Genomic DNA, 18312 nt, shown 5'->3' with positions numbered 1-18312 from the left:
TTTGCTCATGGTATACCTGGAACTGTACAAGGATTAATTATGCCATCATGGTGGACCCCAAAGGGGGCTTGGTCTTTTCTGGGCTGGCTGTGTCACAGAGCCTCTGATGTCAGACAACAGAAAAATGACCGCAGTCCTGTGATGTCACAAAGCCGGATCAATCCCCCTGGTGACCCCTGGGTTTGTTTGGGTAGTGTATGGTTTCTTTTTCCTGTGCAAGATGCCGCTTCTTTTCTTGGGTTTTGCCCTGGGAGCCGTGGCCACAAAAACCCTGAGGACTGTCGTGGGGGGTCCACCTTCTGGTACGAAAACCACACTCACCACACCCGCAAAGGTTAAACCCTGGGCTGTTCTAAAACATGCCGCCGTTTTACCAAACCCAACAGTTCGAGCGGGACGGCTGATCCCGTGGGAGGACGAGCCCATGGAAAGGACGGCGCGGCAGAAAAAGAGCCCGCTCAAGAAGATCTGCCGCTTCGCAAACTACTACAACAACTGCTGGATGAACTCCACGCTGCAAGCGACGCTAAACCTCAACGTGGTGCGGAAAAAGCTACCGAATCGTATACTTCAGTTTGTGAAGTTGCTCGCGAACATGCCGGCGTTCGCTTGCCTCTATCTGAGCGCCCTGGAGAACCCGGGCGTGAGCTTCACGTCGGCGGAGCTCTGCGTGGCGCTGGCCGAGCTCTGCGACTGCGTCCCGGCGCTTTTGTTGTACGAGAACAACGATTCCGTGGATCTGCTGGTGCCGCTGTTGTCGTGGTTCGACCAGTGTGGGATCCGCACAAGTATCAAGGTGCGCAACGTCAGCTGGTGTCCGCATTGCCACCACACCACCTCGTCCATCTCCAACTTGGGCAACATCGTCACGTTGCCCAGACCGCGCAATGGCGAGACGTTGCTGTCTTTGATGAAACGCGCCACGAGCGGGCGACGGAGCCGGTGCAAAGCGTGCGGGCACAAAACGATGCAAAAGCAGTTCTGGCCCCATTCGGACATTTTGACCTTTTTCGTCAACCGGATCGTCGGCGACGGCTACGTGAGTCACGACCACGTCTACTCGCCGGAGCTGCTAGAGATGAACGTGAACGAGAAGACCAAGCAAACGTACCGCCTGGCCTCTGTCATCTGCCATGATGGCGTGGACCGTCACAGCGGACACTTTTGGTCCTACCTCTTTTCTGACAACGTTATTATTGAGGCTAATGATACTGACCTGTCCTACACGGATCAGGGTCCGCCTGAGAAGGTCTACAATAATGGTACAACTTATCTCTATGAAATGCCATAAGATAAAATACACAACAGTACCATGTATCGCTAAAAAAAATGTGCTACCAAATAAGGGGTACAAGATCAGTACTTGGGTTGGTACTGGGTTTAGTCAGCACTATTGTTTGGTCTGGAGGCAAAACCGAAATTGTGCCAGTGGCACCAAGTGTCGAAAATGTCCTGAGGCCCACCGCCAACATGAACCAGGTTGCGTCCGAAACTAGCTAGCAGCTGTTTTGTTTACAAGCGAGACTGGCGAGTCACTAGACAGCCACCAACGTGCTCTGTAAAGTACTTTGTTTCAATAAAGTGGTTTTTGACTTTGTTGTTGCTGTCGAGTTTTGCCAAAAGTGAATGCCATCATTTCTGCCCGTTTGTTTGGTACTCCAAAACCTGGGAATGCATTTCATGACGGTGTAAATTGTAATAACTCATCAAACTCACATCTGTCCACAGTTTTCTGACTGAACATAGGTCCTTAGAGTCCGAAAGTAGCTTACAGGTACTTTTTACTGGTTTTTGTTTACACGCAAGACCGGTAAAGTACCTGCTAGTATCTACCTAAGCAAACCTTTCACACTTGTTCTTTTTTGAATCTTCTCACCCAGAGTGACGGTACTGACCCAATGTTCGTACCTCAGTTTTTGCCATTTGTCTGGCTCTACTCGACCGACTTCCAAAACCCAAAAATGCATGTCAATGCATCAGAACTTGGATGAAAGAAGGACCTGGCCCCACCTGGTAATTACAAACCTTTTTCATTTTACAATTGTTAAGCTATGTCTTTTGACCCACATGTAAAGAAAGCCCAAAACAGTATATATTTGGCCCGCAGAGGGCAGCAGAGATCTGCTGGGTTATTTTGAATGTGTTTTTCCAAGGACGCTTGATTCAACACGATTCCTAATTACACCTAACATATGACTCGTTTATGAATAATCAACGGATAATTTCAAGTATGAAAAATGTAGCAAATTCACGATAGCAACTCATTTAAGCCCTTAGGCCTAAGCCTTGATACTCAGTGATTTCAATGTTTTTCCATCTGGTTCATGCTTAATGTTTGCAAATGAAGCACTTTTGTGTTTTAGCCTGGAGTTCACCAGCATTGAATTTTAAAAGCTACCACTCACCATCGCATCTGTTTAGTATTTTTAATACCCCCCCCCCCCCTCCACACACACACACACACTTGATCACTCTAATGGACAAGACTAAATATGTAGATCATGTTTATTTTATACAAAAAATAACCTTCTAAGCAGTCAGCAAAAAATACGTATTTACATTGATGCACACCCTTCAAGAAATATAATCAGCACCAACTTGTGGCATCCTATGGCTGCTACGGGGATTTGGTGCTCTCCAATGGCAAGGTAGGTTTGAGAAAGTACAAAAACGTGATAACAATTGACAATATTATCGAATAACGGAGGATATTTTCCGAATAACAACTCTGAAAATTGTCCAATAGTCAGGCGCCTTCATCCACATGAGACCTCGGTGTCATTATGAGCTCCCCGTAGACCTTGCCATGCATCGGCGTCATTGAGGGGAAAATGAAAGTTTGAGGAGTTTCTTTGAGGAAATGCATGAGCCGAGTTGTTGTTGAGGTTTTCGTTCATCCACTGAGTTCTGGTGACTTTTTGACCAGGATGCCCCCTGCGGACTGTGCGGTGGAAATTGGAGTGAAAGGTTGTCCATAAAATATGCATGTAACAGCAGGCGCTGCTGGCGTTGTGCGTGCGTGCGCGTGAATGTGTACGTGTGTGTGTATGCTGCATCAAGGGAAATGTGCAGAGGCCTAAATCTGGTGAAAAAAAAAGATTTATGCAAGGGAATAATGAAGCAGCCGTAACGATGCAAATGAATATGCAAAATATGTCAAGTGCTATTTTGCACGATGAGCATATATCTTAATTGAGCGAATCATATCGGCGTCGGAATGAATCATGTCGTCATTGATGCAAATCGTATCAGAATCGTAATGAGTCGTATCGTTGTCGCCGTGAATCATACTTGAGTTAGATTGAATCGCGATTGTATTGTCATGGGAGCGTAACATATATTTGCCGTCGTTTGAAATTCTATTTGTATTGCGATGGACCATAATCGTAATCATAATCAGATCAATAAAGTAAGTATGATGCCGATGTTCTCTCTCACTGCATCCTCCACATTGCCTCCAGCATCTCAACAACAAAACAAAACAAAAAAAGGAAGGACAGTGGCTCACTTTTTTGTAGGGAAAACACAAAAATAAGGCTGTGAAAAGTTTGCCTGTAGCCCCGCAGCAAAATAAAAACAAAATCAATCCAGCTGCCACAACGGCCGGGAATATTACTAGTGAGAGTTCGGCTCCAGGTTGCTTCGACCTTTTTTTTTTTTTGAGAGGATGCATCTATTTAGAGCCCAGCTTCGATCTTTCAAAAGGTAACAAATTGTCTTTTTTTTTCCTTGTGTGATCAAAAATACACCTTGGAATGGTTGAATAGTAATTTAGCAGACTGTTTCTGCACTGCCTACCCCCACTTATTCCTGGTTGCTAGGAGACAAAACTGTAGTGCTTAAAGGTTCCCAGTTCTACTTTTTATCATTTTTTTTAACGGCTAGTGTGGATTTAAAAAAAAAAAAAATGTTTTGCGCCGGTTGACCAAATAAAAAATATTCTTTCGGCTGCTTCTGGGAGCTAGCTTGCTAAGCTGACGACATCAACATCCATCATTGGGGAGTAAAATCTTCATCTCTCGGGAGGTCCATAGCCGCCTCGGTGGTGTTTTGGGCTCGGTCATCGGGGACAAAAAAGTCTGGCAGTGATCCAGTGGCCTTTTTTTTTTCATCACATTTGACAAGATGAATTGGGACTTGGGGAACAAGCTCAGGTGTCCTTTTAAATCCCCAGAGATTTGGAGAACAAATTTGTAGGTGAAGGGGGAAAAAAAAGAACTCGACTAGCAGCTCGACTATCTGGCACGTTTTTGTAAACATCGAAGACCATTTCAATTCCGTTATGATCCTAATCCTTTTAGATATGTATATCTTGTGACAAAATCACAAAGTAAGCAAGACTGACTCCGCTGTTGTAAAAGAGCTTTTCCGTGTTAGCAGCCGTGTCAGCGTCGGTGGACTCTGCTGACATTTTGTCTCACATGGCAAAGTAAACTAAATGCGACGAGAGGCACGACAAGGCCGGGTGATTCCGTGCGTCTTCAACATCACCGCAGGCTAAATTATGGATGCTACTAATGCAGCCTCTGCTCACGTCGCTTTGCTTTTGCGCTAACCAGCAGCGGTTCATGTCGAGTTTGATCTTTGCTTACGTGTTGGCCAAAACGGAGGTGGGGCTGTCAAAGATGCTTTACCAATTTAGCTGTCGCCAGTGGTGGAAAGTAACGAGGTGTACATTCATAATGTAACTAACTAGCTAGCTAGCTAGCGAGGTGTCTCAATAGCTAGCGATCTAGCTAACTATAGGATTTGTTTTACTATTTTACACTTTATTATTTCGTCTTTAACATAATGTATCGTTATCTTAATCAATTTATAATTAAAACCATTATTATTATTCTCCCCAGTTTTATTTTTTTAGCTAAAGTAAATGTCAGCGTCAGCCTGTTACCACAGTCGGCCCGATTGATATTCTCTGGAACCCAAAATAGTCGATTTTAGACCGTTGGGTCTCTTTATTAAAACATAGTTACACGTTTTCGCAGCCCCTGTGCTGTCGACGCTCGTGAGCACCAGCAAACTGCGGTCATAAAAACAGTAATGTATTATTCAGAGCTTATGCAAATAGTAGACAAGCTGCGACGGAGTTTGTTGATCAAGAAGAGAGCACGGCCAGACAATTTCCCCGGCAAAGCTTGGAGCCACACGTGCACTTTATTTTTTTATGACCATAGCACAACTGTTTATCTTCAAACGCAATTAAACCACTTTTCAGTGAGAGCTACTGCAAATATGCTCGTAAGGCGTCGATTGCGGCCTGATTAAAAAACCAAAAAGGTTTCAAGTCGTTTCTTCTCGCTGGCATCCGAATGAGTATGAGTGGAGTTACCGGCCAACCGTCGTGGCGCCAAAGCTAAAAATAAAACTGAACTGGACGAGCATAACAAAGATCATGACGCTGCCAAGACACAAACTCTCTTAGTGAACAGGTAAAACTTTTACAAACTCTCTTAGTGAACAGGTAAAACTTTTAGAAGCGCAACAACAAAAAGAACAATCATGCATAAGGATACATAGGGACTTGAAAAAATATCTAAATGTGATTGAAATTTAACTCCAAAATTTTATTGGGCTGATCAAAAATATCTCAATAAAACAAAACCCCAAACTTTTCTGTAATAAAATACATCTTTTTGTTTTTTAAAACTTAAATTTCTGTCTCTGTTATATATTGGGCATGTTACCCTAGCTAGCCAACAGCTAGCACAGTGGGGTGTCAAAAATATATTTTTTCCCTCTAGGACTTTTTTTTTTTCCCAGATAGAAAAATATGTATTTAATAAATAAATTCAGTATCCGTTATAAGTACTTTCATAGATGAGGTTTACAAACCCGTGTGCAAGCACACTCTCAAAGCTCATTATCTCTTCGGAGTTGTCCCATTTTCACGTCTCCAGCAGTAGCAACAAGAGACGAAGAAGCAAAAAAATGAAAACCCTTTGTGAAGTCTCTCCTGAAGAAGGAAAAAAGGAGGCTGGCGGGATTGTGACCCAGATTTATTTCTTCATTGTCGTAAGGCACTAATTCGCCTTCTCGCGCGCGCCGCCAGCATCCATCTTAATCGCTTTTTCACAGCGAACACCGGCTAACGAAGAAAATACTTTGAAGAAAATAGATTTTGTATCGACGGCGACAGAGTCAAAAGGTCGCGATTCCATCGTTTTGCCGAAGCAATAAAGAAAGTTTTGCAAAGTCGTTCATAAAAACCAACCTGAGACAGTCGAAAAAGTCTACACACCCCGGTTCAAATGTTTTAGATTGTTTCCACACTTGCTCCACCATTACAATCAAGTGAGATAATGTGGTTGCACAAGTGTGCACACCCTGTATAACTTGCGATTTGACTGTTGACGTCAAACACTTTTTAGCGCTTACATTTATTCAGTGTAAGTTTTTCCAGCTTTGTTCTGTCTGCCTAAATTTGTCTAATGACAACAATGTTGTCGAGAGCTAAGAGGAGCTCGAGGGACGCTGTCGCAAAATACCGCCGACCTCTCAGAATGGGATGATTTTACAGGGAGAGCGAGGGTTACCTTGAGGCGCTGCTAAATGGAGCGCCGCTTTTATCTGGCGTCATCTGCAACACAACTTTATTATTAGACGTTGATGGCGGAGGGAAATGGGCCTGCCTGTCTGCTTGTTTGCTTGCTCGCTCACGGGTTATTTTTGTTCCATGACACGTGTCAAAAACATGTGACGATACCCCACATTCAGATGAGAATACAAGAGTAGCTAGAATCTTCGTTTTTCCAGAATTTTTTTTAGATGAAGTATCAGCAAAAAAACTGTTAAAAATGGGGAAATATTTAAAGGCACGACAAAAAGAAATAATAAAATCATAGCAACATAATTTCATGAAACAAATAAATAAAATAATAAAATGTCGTCCATCTGTCCACTTCAGATGACGATGATGTCGTCCGTGATGTTATTCTTGTGGGCTTTTATTCCAGATTGTCATTTCTACACGCTCCCGTTCTCCAGGGAGGCGAGCACGCTCGGAAATAACGCGACACGTTCTTTTTTTTTTTTTTCCTTTTCGCACTCACTGCCAAGTGCAAATGGACAGGAGTGAACGAGTCCGTGTTCGGTAACGTATCTACACGTCTGGAAATAGCATTACACCTTTTGCGTCAGGTGAGCGCTAGTCGCAACTCGTTGCCGTATCCAAACACGCTGATGCCACATCGCTGTGCCAGTGTGATTCATCCCAGATGACAGAATCGTGTTAGACAACCCTTACGTACGTACGCGTCGTTTCAGACGTTCACTTACTAATCCATGTTATGTCATCGTCATGCTAATGTACATGTTAATCCGCTAACATACACGTTAGCATACAAAGTCTTAACATACTAACACTTAGACATATTTGACATACTAACACTTAGACATATATGTCCACACGTCAACCACAAGTCCCTTCCCGTATATCGAACGGACATTTTCCGAGAAGCCTGACTTGAGCAGAAGGAAGGCGGGCCAGAGGAGGACAGATGGCCGCCACGCTCCATATGGGCCCGCCGCAGCGTGTGTGCCTAAATGCACGCGCACTAAGCACCAATCGCCAAACCCTCTCCCGTCTTTGCTTATTGACTTTTTTTTTTTTCCCTCGTCCCACGTCACCAAACACACGCACATGCCATGTTGCGTGACATCTTGGTCTCAACACGCCTCAAACTGACCAAAAACACAACAGTACCTGGCACGACACAAACTCCAAGTCGCTCGTCTTTGGCAAAAGCAGCTGGCACCAGGTACTACAAATAGTACCTGGCATGGTACTGCATCTTGCTTTTCTACTGGGACTAAAAATAGTTATTGCTTTAGTTAGCACTGCTTCCAGGACAGTACTCCATTCGTAAGGATACCGTTTCTAATTATAATTCCAGTAGTCTTTCATATGACTGCACGGTTAGTATTCTGAAGCAAGGTTGGGCAGGGTGGCGGTTGGGGGGCTTTTAGTGGCACATTTGCACACGTAGCCACAAGCTAATGGCTAATTCCCATTATTACACGCTAACTCATGTACCTCGCCCCGCGGCTAATGAGCTCCCAGTGGACGCGGACATTAAGATGCGAGGCTAGCGCGCGTTAGCACACGCCGTCTCGGTTAGCTCTTCGGGATCCATTTAGATGCACTTGCGGACAATGCGCTTCCTCCATATCTGGGTCACTTTCCCTTCTCTCCATTAATTTATTCATGAGGTTATTTTTAGACACGCACGCTTCTTCTTCTGTGGTTTTGGTTTTGCACGCAAGGTATCTTCATCCGTCGCTCCGCCAGGAGCGGAAACATCACGAATGTGCTTAGCTAGCGGGTGATTTCCAATCCGGGATGCGCCAATCATTAAATCCGCGGCGGTGGTCCCAAGCTAGCGTGTTGGTTCTCAATCTAACCTGTTCAAATTTGCCTCACATATATTAAACTAGACAGATGGGTGATGGTAAATTCTAAAGTTTCATGACTTGCCATAAAAAAATGAAAATCAGTTGGTCCCTGATGACAGTTTATCTTTGGTACACAAAAGTAATGTTGGCAAAGACACAGAAAGTCTGCCATTTTGTTTTGAAGTGTCCATGTTAGGGTCTCGTTGACCATTTCCGAGTCCCGCAAAATTCCTGATGATCTGTTCAAAGGTCATCTCCAAGATCCACGAGTAATCGTAATCTTTGTCGAACCCGAAAAAAAACCCTGAAAGTCTTCATGTGTGAGGATGTGATAGCGCATAATATTATCACAACTTCCACTGCAAAGTCTTAATCTCTCATTAAAATGAAATACGATTTCATTCGGATCCGGGATCCTGTAATCAGCCAGACGAGAGACAAAATGGCGTGACGTAAGACGTGGCTCGTCCTCTAACATCCGTGAAGGATCTTCAGTCAGAAGTTGCGCGTCGTGCAGTACCAGTGACACATTTGTCATCTTTTTATCCACTTATCCCCACACAAAAAGTGAAATGCGATACAATAGATTTACTGCCTATTACGTTTTGGCAGATCAGCACTTCTTTTTTTTCTCTGGACCAATGGGAAGAAAAGAATCTTAAACGACACTCATTCATCTTCTGAGCGGCCAGGGATTGATGGCGGTCACATTCCTCGCTGTGTCTCTCGACTTGACGGCAATCCAGGAGTAGATTTATGAGAACTCCTGAAACGGTCGTACGATACGGCGAGATTCGGTGCGACGGATACCAATAGAGGTGATAAAATATCGATAAAGTATCACCGATACCAGTACCAATAACGAGATCAAATGTGTTTTAGTATTTTTTCCTTTGGGTTCAGACACGAAATAGATTTTTCCAGTCGTGACAAACTCATTCAAGCAACCAGAATGCTAACATTACACTGCTTGCGTGCTAACAAAGCTAGCTGCGTGTGACATTCGTGTTGGCTTTTCACCATAGGACAAAAAAAAAAAAAAGAATGAAATGCTTCCGCGTCCAGTGAGCAACTTTACGCGACCGCACGAGGCACTATCTCCAATGTCAGGTATTCGACTTTTCCAACGAGGTGATGTTTCCCGGCGGGGGCTGAGCGTGACCTTTTGCAAATCTAAGCCCGACCGAGTGGAGGCAAAATGATGTATCATCTTCACACCACTTTGATGAAGGACACTGACCTTTTAAGACAAGAACAAAATCCCATGAGAACCTTTCATTCCAGACAAGGCGGAGGAAGGTGTCCAAAATCTTTTGACGCAATTGTGCAGTGATTTCTCACCCCCCCATCCGATTTAACTAAATTGGTTTGAGAAAGAGGATTTGGTGCAAGTAATGCGGTAATCCCTGTTTGAATTCCAAGCCTCGTTCAAAATAAGCGTCGAATTTTAATATCTGTCGTCGTCGTCGCGCAGAGTTCCGCATCTGGCGCTCCGACAGATTGAATATCGATCAGTTGAGAAAGTCCGACCCAGACAGCTGCTCCACCGGGGCCTTTGTGTACAGCAGCACAAACAGAAACAGATCATTTTCTCCGCGGTGTCTCTTTTTAGTCGTTAATCACTTTTGACATCTTAAGTATTTTCTTACATCACACACACCAAAAAGCAATATTTGGACACACAGGTAAAAATGTCACTATTGGGAGCTCAACACATTTTTCAAAGAGCCGGCGCCGTCTTGGGGTAACGGGAAACAAAGAGGTGTCCAATGTATTCAGTAACTGTGACAATAGCGCAAACTCAGCAGATTCGTCTGAGTCATTTGGAATCAAAATGATTAGAGTGGGATGAAAATCGATCATTTGTGTCCTTGTCCTGAATGGACGAGACATCTAAAGATCGGTCGGTGCATTTGTTGACTTTTTAAATTTCATTTCCTCTAATTTGTTGTCATTTCATTTGAGTTATCTATTGAGGAATTGATCCATTGCGATACATCTCCTCTTTCATCAAGTCCTAGCCAAGATGGCACACAAAGTGAATTTTCTTTTTTTTAAAGTATTATTGTACATCTTAGCCAAGTTAATGAAGCAAACTTTGTTTAAGCAAAGGCATATATTCTTTATCCTCTGAATAAAATGAGGTCAATCGTTAACCACAGGTTAGTTCAAAGAGTTTTATGTGTTGCTAGTATTTTAAATTTGGAACAAACGCTGGAGTAGCTCAGCATGTGTGCAAGGACTGTAAGGGGAAGACAAAAAAAAAAAAAAAGTATTTTCATCCGTCCTTCCACCAGGCTTGTGAGGCGTGTCATTAAGAATTTGGCTGGATGGCTGGATAGCTGTCAGACTCGGTGCCAATTAGTGCCACATTGGAGCCCAGAGAGAAAGGGGGCACCCTCTGGATCATGAGGGTCCTGCGCACGCAATCGTAGAAAGTTGACTTTTTCCGAGCAACATTGATTATTTCAAAGACGTCGGTCAGGGTGATTAAAAAAACAAAAACAAGTTGCATTAGCCGCTAGCCAGCCGTTGCCCAACCTGTTAGCAGCCCGAGCTTGTCACTCGCCATGCAAAGCTAACATGTTTCTTGCGCCGTGTTTGGGTTCATCTGTCAACGTTAAAAGGTTAGCGCTGATTAAGGTTGCGAGCCCGTCCGTTACGTAAATCGATGCGGTCAATGAGGCCAGGCTGCTTTTTCTTGTCAAACGCAATCAAACTGATCCTTGCTCAATATTGTCTTGCCCACGAGTTGCATCGTGACATTTTCTTGTTTGGCGCCGAGGATCCCGTCCGCTAATCCCTCCTGCGAGGAAACGGCTCGATGAAACGCGTTCGATTTTCACGTTTGGGGTCGGGAGAAAAATTCATTAAAAAGCCATGACAAAATGATAATAAACAATGTAAGGCCGTGACAACATTAGCTGGGTTGGGAAAGATCCAAAGCCGTTTTCAGATAGATCGAGAGATATACATTTGTAAACATGACCAAGACGATGTTGATTTTGGATTCCACCCAGAAGTGGCTGGAGCTAATCCGCACCATTTGCAAGTCCAAAGAGAGCACCCCCCTCGCCCCTCCCTGCCAACAGCTTCATAATGGACCGCAGCCCCTTAAGTGATCACTAATGGAGGCTCTTCGGGGAGAAGGCCCTCACGCCGTTTCCATTTGTCATCTAGCGAGTAGGAAAAATATCACCGCCACGAGGCATTTTCGTTTCCCTTTTTTCCGCTCTCCAGGGAATTGGCGGCGGCAGCCAAAAAAGCCCAGCTAATCCAGATTATGTTGGGATTCAACCCCCCTCACACCAAATTCTGTTGATTCCAAAACAAGTGTGGCAACTCCAGTTGCGATAACATGCAGGAATAGCGTACGCCTCATTCTCTCGTGCCGTTGGAAATAAAATAAATCAAAACTTTAGCTACACATCCAAAAATAATCATAATGCTCCATTTTGAAGCATTCAAAAACATGTTTATTTTTTAGCTGTGTTCAACCATTTGACAATAAGATAGCTAAACTAACGAGGGTAGCATGTTGAAATGTTTGTGTATCGCTTGTCTTGGATGCATGTTAAAAAAATAAAGTAAAACTAGCGCTAAGTTATTAGCCAGCCGATCGTCATTCACGACGCGTCTCTAGCCTTCTTGAAGCAGACAAAAGCAGCGGAGCTGCCGTTAGGCCACCCGCCGCCAATCTCCCGCTGTGTCACCTGAATACTAAAACACGAAGTGCGGCGACCAAAAGTAAATATTGATGTGCTTTACGAGAAACATCTGCCGTGCGCCGCTCATGAAATATTCACCGCTGAGAAGGAGGAGGAGGGAGGGAGGGATGGTTACGCTGTTGCCGGTGATTGTCACAGTCGGAGCATGCTCGCCGAATTTGTGGATGGAGAGACGATATTGGCGCGGCGCGTAAGCCGGGTGAGCGGGAGTTTTGCAAAATCCTCTTAAGGAGCGCACTTGATGGGTTTTGTGCAAACAACCCCTTTCACGTAGCCGGGCGAAAATGAAAGTCGTTCTCCTCGTCTGATGTGACCAATCAAATACTGATCACAGGGTGTCTCGTAAAAACAAAATTTGACATGCTTGGTCGGGAAGAGGTATCATCAGAACAATAACAGCCCGATTGTCTTCATGCACGTTTTGCTGGCCAGTGTTTATAAAAGGCTCTGGTCTAGACTGTCTATTTCCCGTACCCCCCCATCATATCCTTCCGATACCTTCCAATCCACCTCACCCCTTCCTCGCAGTCACAGTGGGGGTATTTCAAAGAGCGAGCCGCACCTCGTTTGCGCGATCAATGGAGGCTTTAGCCGGCTCCCTCGGCCCGCCGCCGCCGCGACCCAGTTGAAAGAAGACAAAGGGAAGAGTGGCAACCCAGCGCATGCTCGCGTACTGGAGCTTCCATAAATCTTTTAATCACAGCACCGACAGAAACAATTTTTTCCCCTCCTCCTTCTCCCATGATACTTCTTCTCGCCTTGTATTGGCCAACCCCCACCGCCCCTCGCCGCTCAGCGTTTGCACCCCGCTTCCAAGCCTCTTTGCCTCATCCCTCGCCATTTGACAGCCTCTCGCCCGCTTCTTCCCCCTCGCCCCGACTCCGCTCGCTACAGTAGAGTCCTAATGAGTACACTGGCAGCCTGTGTAAATTATTCAATAACTGGCTGAGGAATCTCAGCTTCGCCTCCTCCTCCACCCGTGTCTTCTCTCAAAATAGACTTCCTCACGTCGGGAGCGAATCATTCACAGAGACCGCGAAAACGACGCCTCTATTGTTCTGTCGTGACTCGCAACGCCACGCAAAGTAAATACGCAGATGGAAGGAGGACACCTGTTGTGCACATGCCAGGCCAGTAGTTGGCGACGTAGCCTCGCGATTGGACAGCAACCGCGGTCATTATGTGGATAGTAACTTGATAGATTGGGATTTCTTTGAGGGACACTTGAATTAAAGCATCACCACAGGCGTAAATCCAGTGTATCCAAAAACAGGGGGCGCTGTTGAGCCAAACATCCACACCATTTCGGCTCAGCACGCACTGCACAGCGCGAGGCCTCGGGGGACCATCAAGAAATGATGAAATGCCTTCCAATAAAGCATCACATCCTCTTCTGTCCCGGCCATTTCCACCACCGCCGCCCCAAAAGTGACACGGAACAAACAAATGAGATCTGCTGTGACGGCCCGGCTTTGTAATCCGCCCAGAAATGTCATATCGCTCCACGAGCTGTTGGCCAAGGACGGAATATTCTCCCGCCGAGTGTGCTTGGAGCGTGATAAAACGTCTTTTTTTTTTTTCCCCCCCTCTCGCTCGCTCTCTCTCTCTCTGTAGCTAGCGGTGTGAGGGTGAATAAATAAAAACATTTATAATTCATGACTCTGTGAATGTGAGCAGATTGATCGGTGATTGTGGCGGGAGAAAGGAAAGGAGAGGATAGCGACCAGCCAGGTGATAAAGAAGATGGATAGAGCGCAACATTTGTTTTGGGTGTTTTTTTTTATTATTTTTATTTCATTTTAAAGGGTTCATAAGATGATCCCGGAGGGGGTGATATTGTTATGTATTGTATCATTATCTTTTATGATACATTATTGATACAACCGGCTCTAATGTGGATTTCCGTTGCCGTGCTGCATGTGTCAAACGTATGGCCCGGGGGCCCGATTTTGGCACCCCGCATTATTTTAGGTGCACCTTGCTAAATGGATTTCATTTATTATTCAATGCTCAAGTCATTCGTTTTAACGTTTAGTTAAAAAGTTGGTAAAAATATTTTTTTTCTTAAATTTTTAGCACTTAAGCATCTGTTATTATATGAAATTCTCTCAATTGATTTGTACCGATTGCGTTTAAACTGGGGTGTGCAGACTTTTTATAGCCTTGCAAAAAAAAAACCTGCAGATAATTTCAGAGGCATATCCTCTTGAAGTCTGAGTGTAGAATGTAAATAAAGATTCCTCATTGATCGCTTTGCTCAGCCTCGCTCTCTTCCCTGTGTGAAAAAAAATCTGCCAGGACATTATTTAACACTTTTCCGCCTGTGATTGATACAACTGTAAAATCCGACGCATCCGTCTCAAGCGGCGGCCTGGCAATCAGCATCGGCGTCCATGTTCTCTCCGTCGTCCTTCTTCTGTGCAAAGAAAGCGACATCCCATCTGCGCAAAAAAAAAAAACACGCCCTTGTCTCGCCCATCGCTCTCTTGTTTGTCAGATGCACTTTGTCTAAATATCATTAGGGCCTCGCAGGCCCCGGACGTGGAAATCCATACGCCGCCGTCAGGAGCGCCGCTCCGCAGAGAGCCAAACGCTAGCGAGGCGCCATTTATCTCCTTGGCGGACGTTAGTCGTCGCTCGCGGTGCTGAACAAAAGGAGATTGAGCCCTCCACTAATTTGTTTGTAACATTTCAATGAGTGGCATGATGACGCCGGAAAGAAAAACAAGTCAGTACCGCCGTTTTAATGTAAGATTAAAATGTGACACGATTGACATTGAACGTGATCAATTTCACATATTAATGCATTTTCTGAGACTGGTCACAATCAATACAGAAAGTGTAGGCAATTGATTGTCCCAACTAATCTTCCAAAACAATATGAAGGTGAATTTGTTCTCTCCAACGTGAAAATCAGCCGCACATTTGCAAGTGCAAGATGGCGCGAGACATCTCCCGATAAATGCGCCAATTTGGATCAGACCAAACTCGTTGCATTTGCATAAGCGAGCGGCGGCTGCTGTCCATTAACGGCCGGGACGAAATGTGAAATCCTGATGAGCGAGGATAAAGCCAGGCGGGAAGGAGCGTGCCCAAAATATCTCCCAAAGGCAGCCGGGGAGGTCAAAAGCGAAGTCGTCTTTGTCACGCAACTTTTACAACGCCGCCTGCTCGTTCCATCCAATCGGACGCCATTTCCAAACCTGATTTAATTAAAGGCGCCGGCTGTTTTATAGCCTTGGAATGCGAGCTCGTCTTTGCTTTAAAGCCAGCCCTGGATGAGGTCGTTAAAAAAAAAAGTGCAGGCCTAATTTCTTGTTGCGGTCGCCCAGAAGGGGGTTGGCAGAATGTCTCGATCCCGCTTCTTCATTTTTAAAGCTCGCAGAATCTCACATGGCGGCCTAATTGCAATTTCCTAATCGTCAACATTGCCGGCGAACCACGTGAGGAATCCGAACCGCTCCTCCGCTGTAATTCAATTGAGCGGGGCGCTAATGGAGAGGCGGACAAATGTCGGTGCGTCGCAGCGGCTCGTTTGCTGCGCGCCAGCCTGCTGCTTCCCGAGGCTCAATTCTTGGATGACAAGTCCCACGCCGCTTTTTGCTGAAAAATGTGTCTATCTTTCGATCCTACTTCTGACATGAATTAAAGTAAAATGCAAATTTAAGTTAAAAAAATATATATTATGATTGTTTTTCCTCAGCCCTTGTATCCCGACACTCGAAATATTTCACAGTGGCTTTTTCGGTGCTTTGTTCACTTTTTGAGCCTCACTTCTGAGACCAAAATCCCATCGGCCCTTCCCATAGCGGACATCAGCGCCTCCGCTGGTGAAAGCCAATCAATAGTTTGGAGAGGCAATTCATCAGCCACCAATTCTTGGGACTTGCCACGCTACCGCTGTGTTATTGTCCAATACACAAACAGGAAACGTATTGATTTTGGATGGCGCTGGAGTTGAGTGGAGGTCACATTGCACAGATGGGATTTAGCTGACCTGAAAGGACCTCGCCTTCTGCCAGTCTGCATGTAAATAAAGAAGAGCCAGACAGAAAGCCCAATTGTGCCATAAAGTTGTTTTTTTATGACGATCGGAGGCTGGTGGGAGGCAGTCGGCGGGTCAAGACTCAAATCCCCATCGAAATGCGCGCGGCGCTAAACTGCAGCCAACAGTCAAGCCAGGAGGGAGCCGCAGCTCGCCTCTCCAAAAAAATAAAAAAAATAAATAAGCTGCAGGTAAGGCGGGGCGCGTCATAAAACTGCTTCAAATGATAAACAGGAAAGTGGAGCAAGAAAATGTTCAAGTCAGCACAGCAACATATTGCCGCTGCCAAAACACGCGCCTTTTAAACGGAGGAACGGCATTGCCCTTCGGAATGAACGTCAAGCAATCAATCCACATTTTCAAACATTTTCTTTCGCTAGCGTACTTTCTTCAACTTGTTTTTTTATGTGCTACGCCGCCAAATTGCAATCATTACGCATAGCGTCGACGCGCTTTGATCTGCACTCTTGCACGATGCCAGCCTTGCAAAAAGATGTTACGCCGTCCCGGCCCCGCCCGCCCGCCGCTTTCATCGCCGATGCAAATTGGAAGTGACATGTCAATCGCCAACTCTTGTCAAACGCAACAGCGCACTTTGTGACAAAACGGCCAGTTCGTGCGTGACTGCTCAACAAGGCCCCATGCTTTTGAATGTGCACTTGGAATGAGAGGCCCCCTCCCCCCTTTCCCCCCCACTTTGGCAAGCACAGAAGCCCGCAAACCAATCAGCGTGGGGGCCTTCCGTTAATCCCGCCGCAATGTAACATTCCAGCCCTAAATCCCTCTGATCTGTCCACATACATGAGTGTAAATACACAATTCGGGAGATGCCGCGATTGAACAATGCCCGGGTAGAGCGCCTTACCCTGACCCCCCCTCGCTTCCCGACCCTCGGGTGCACCGAAACTGAGAGCGGCGTGCGGCTCTGACAGTGACATCCATCACAGGCGATGAATAATCAATGAACACCATCTGGCGCGTTCATCCCGGACTGCCTCACCTTCCTCTCCTTGCCTGCTTTTTTTTTTTTTTTTTTTTTCCCCGCCACATGTTCCCACAGCTTGTCACGGCAGTGACGGGTGGCGGGATCCCTCGTTCCCTAATTGCGCTGCATAATTCTCCGGAAGCTAATGAGGTGACCCGTAGGCCTTTAAAAGGACACCCTTTGTGATTTCCTATAAGACTAATAGGCTGGATTGACACGGCTTGTAAAAAGTCGGCGATTTGGCTATTTTATGCCGTACCTTAATCACGTTTATACTCGCATCGAGCGCATGTTACAAAAACATACACGAAGCGGCTCATTAAAGCTAGTAATTAGCACGTTGAGTGAGTTTGTATCGCAAACTGAACGCTTCGGCCCCGTCGGAATCTTTTGAGACGGTTTGCGGTGCATCATTAAAACAAACCGTCTCCCGCTTGTATCGTTCGCCCCCCCTCCTACACTTTTATTTTTTTGCCAAAGCTTGTATTGATTTATTATCAACTGTTATTTCACGCCGCAAAGGGCTTGTAATAATTTCAGACTAGACAGACCTGTGTTGACAGCTACAATGAAACCGTGTAGCGTGATGAAGCCTGCTGGGAAATATTTGCGATGCAAAATTGTCAGACGTTCCCTCTGTTGAAATTTGATTCAACTTAAGGTTATCATTTGCATAACAAGATGCCGTTCTCCCGATGTCATCGCTAGCCTTGCCGCATTTCAAGGCTGCCGGCGAGGTCGGAATGAGGTCACCGGGGAGCTTTGCAGTCTAACATAAACAAAATAAAATCAATTAAATGCATTTTATTAATTCAATTCAAATTCAAATTGTTAAATTCAATCAGTTCCTTGAAAATCGCTGGGAAGTTTAGTGGCTTTTTTGTGCGACGTCTTCGAGGTTGGCCGGTTGTTAGCGAAAGAAATGCAAAAAAACAAAACCCATAACTGCATAGTTATTTAAATGAATGACTTTGGATAATTTCCCACGGTGGTTTGGAATCCAAAATTGAATCGAAGGACCCGTCGCGCAATTTCCAAAACAAGTTAGTTTTAGAGGTGCCCCCCAATGTCTGCGGAAATGTACACAGTGACACGTGGGCGTCCATTTTGTAGCGCTACGCGACATCTGAGCAAGCCTGTTATTGGCTCTGTGGCTTTCTATT

The 18312-nt window shown here is 45.3% G+C and overlaps 1 protein-coding gene and 1 long non-coding RNA gene across 2 annotated transcripts in view; both read left to right on the top strand.

The window, feature by feature from the left end:
* LOC148389383 (uncharacterized) overlaps positions 1-18312 on the top strand; it is a 67391-nt gene that overhangs the window by 5345 nt on the left and 43734 nt on the right. The window contains exon 5 of the long non-coding RNA XR_015861684.1: positions 1881-2013. This is a non-coding gene — a long non-coding RNA (uncharacterized LOC148389383). The remainder of the gene's footprint in view (positions 1-1880; positions 2014-18312) is intronic.
* Positions 78-1596, top strand: LOC148389385 (uncharacterized). Its single transcript, XM_088391922.1, has 2 exons — positions 78-302; positions 387-1596. The coding sequence occupies exons 1-2, from the start codon at positions 221-223 to the stop codon at positions 1289-1291; spliced, it is 987 nt and encodes a 328-aa protein (XP_088248048.1). The 5' UTR covers positions 78-220; the 3' UTR covers positions 1292-1596.

The sequence above is a fragment of the Syngnathus floridae genome, chromosome 12, assembly GCF_059516105.1.
Source record: "Syngnathus floridae isolate MCC-2025c chromosome 12, RoL_Sflo_1.0, whole genome shotgun sequence".
NCBI lineage: Eukaryota > Metazoa > Chordata > Actinopteri > Syngnathiformes > Syngnathidae > Syngnathus > Syngnathus floridae.
This window is presented reverse-complemented; position numbering and strand designations above follow the sequence as displayed.

Excerpts from the sequence above, each read along its gene's own strand:
- LOC148389385 (XM_088391922.1), top strand. The coding sequence starts at position 221 with ATGCCGCTTCTTTTCTTGGGTTTTGCCCTGGGAGCCGTGGCCACAAAA. Across the intron at positions 303-386 it reads CGTGGGGGGTCCACCTTCTG|TTCGAGCGGGACGGCTGATC; the intron begins GTACGAAAACCA and ends CAAACCCAACAG.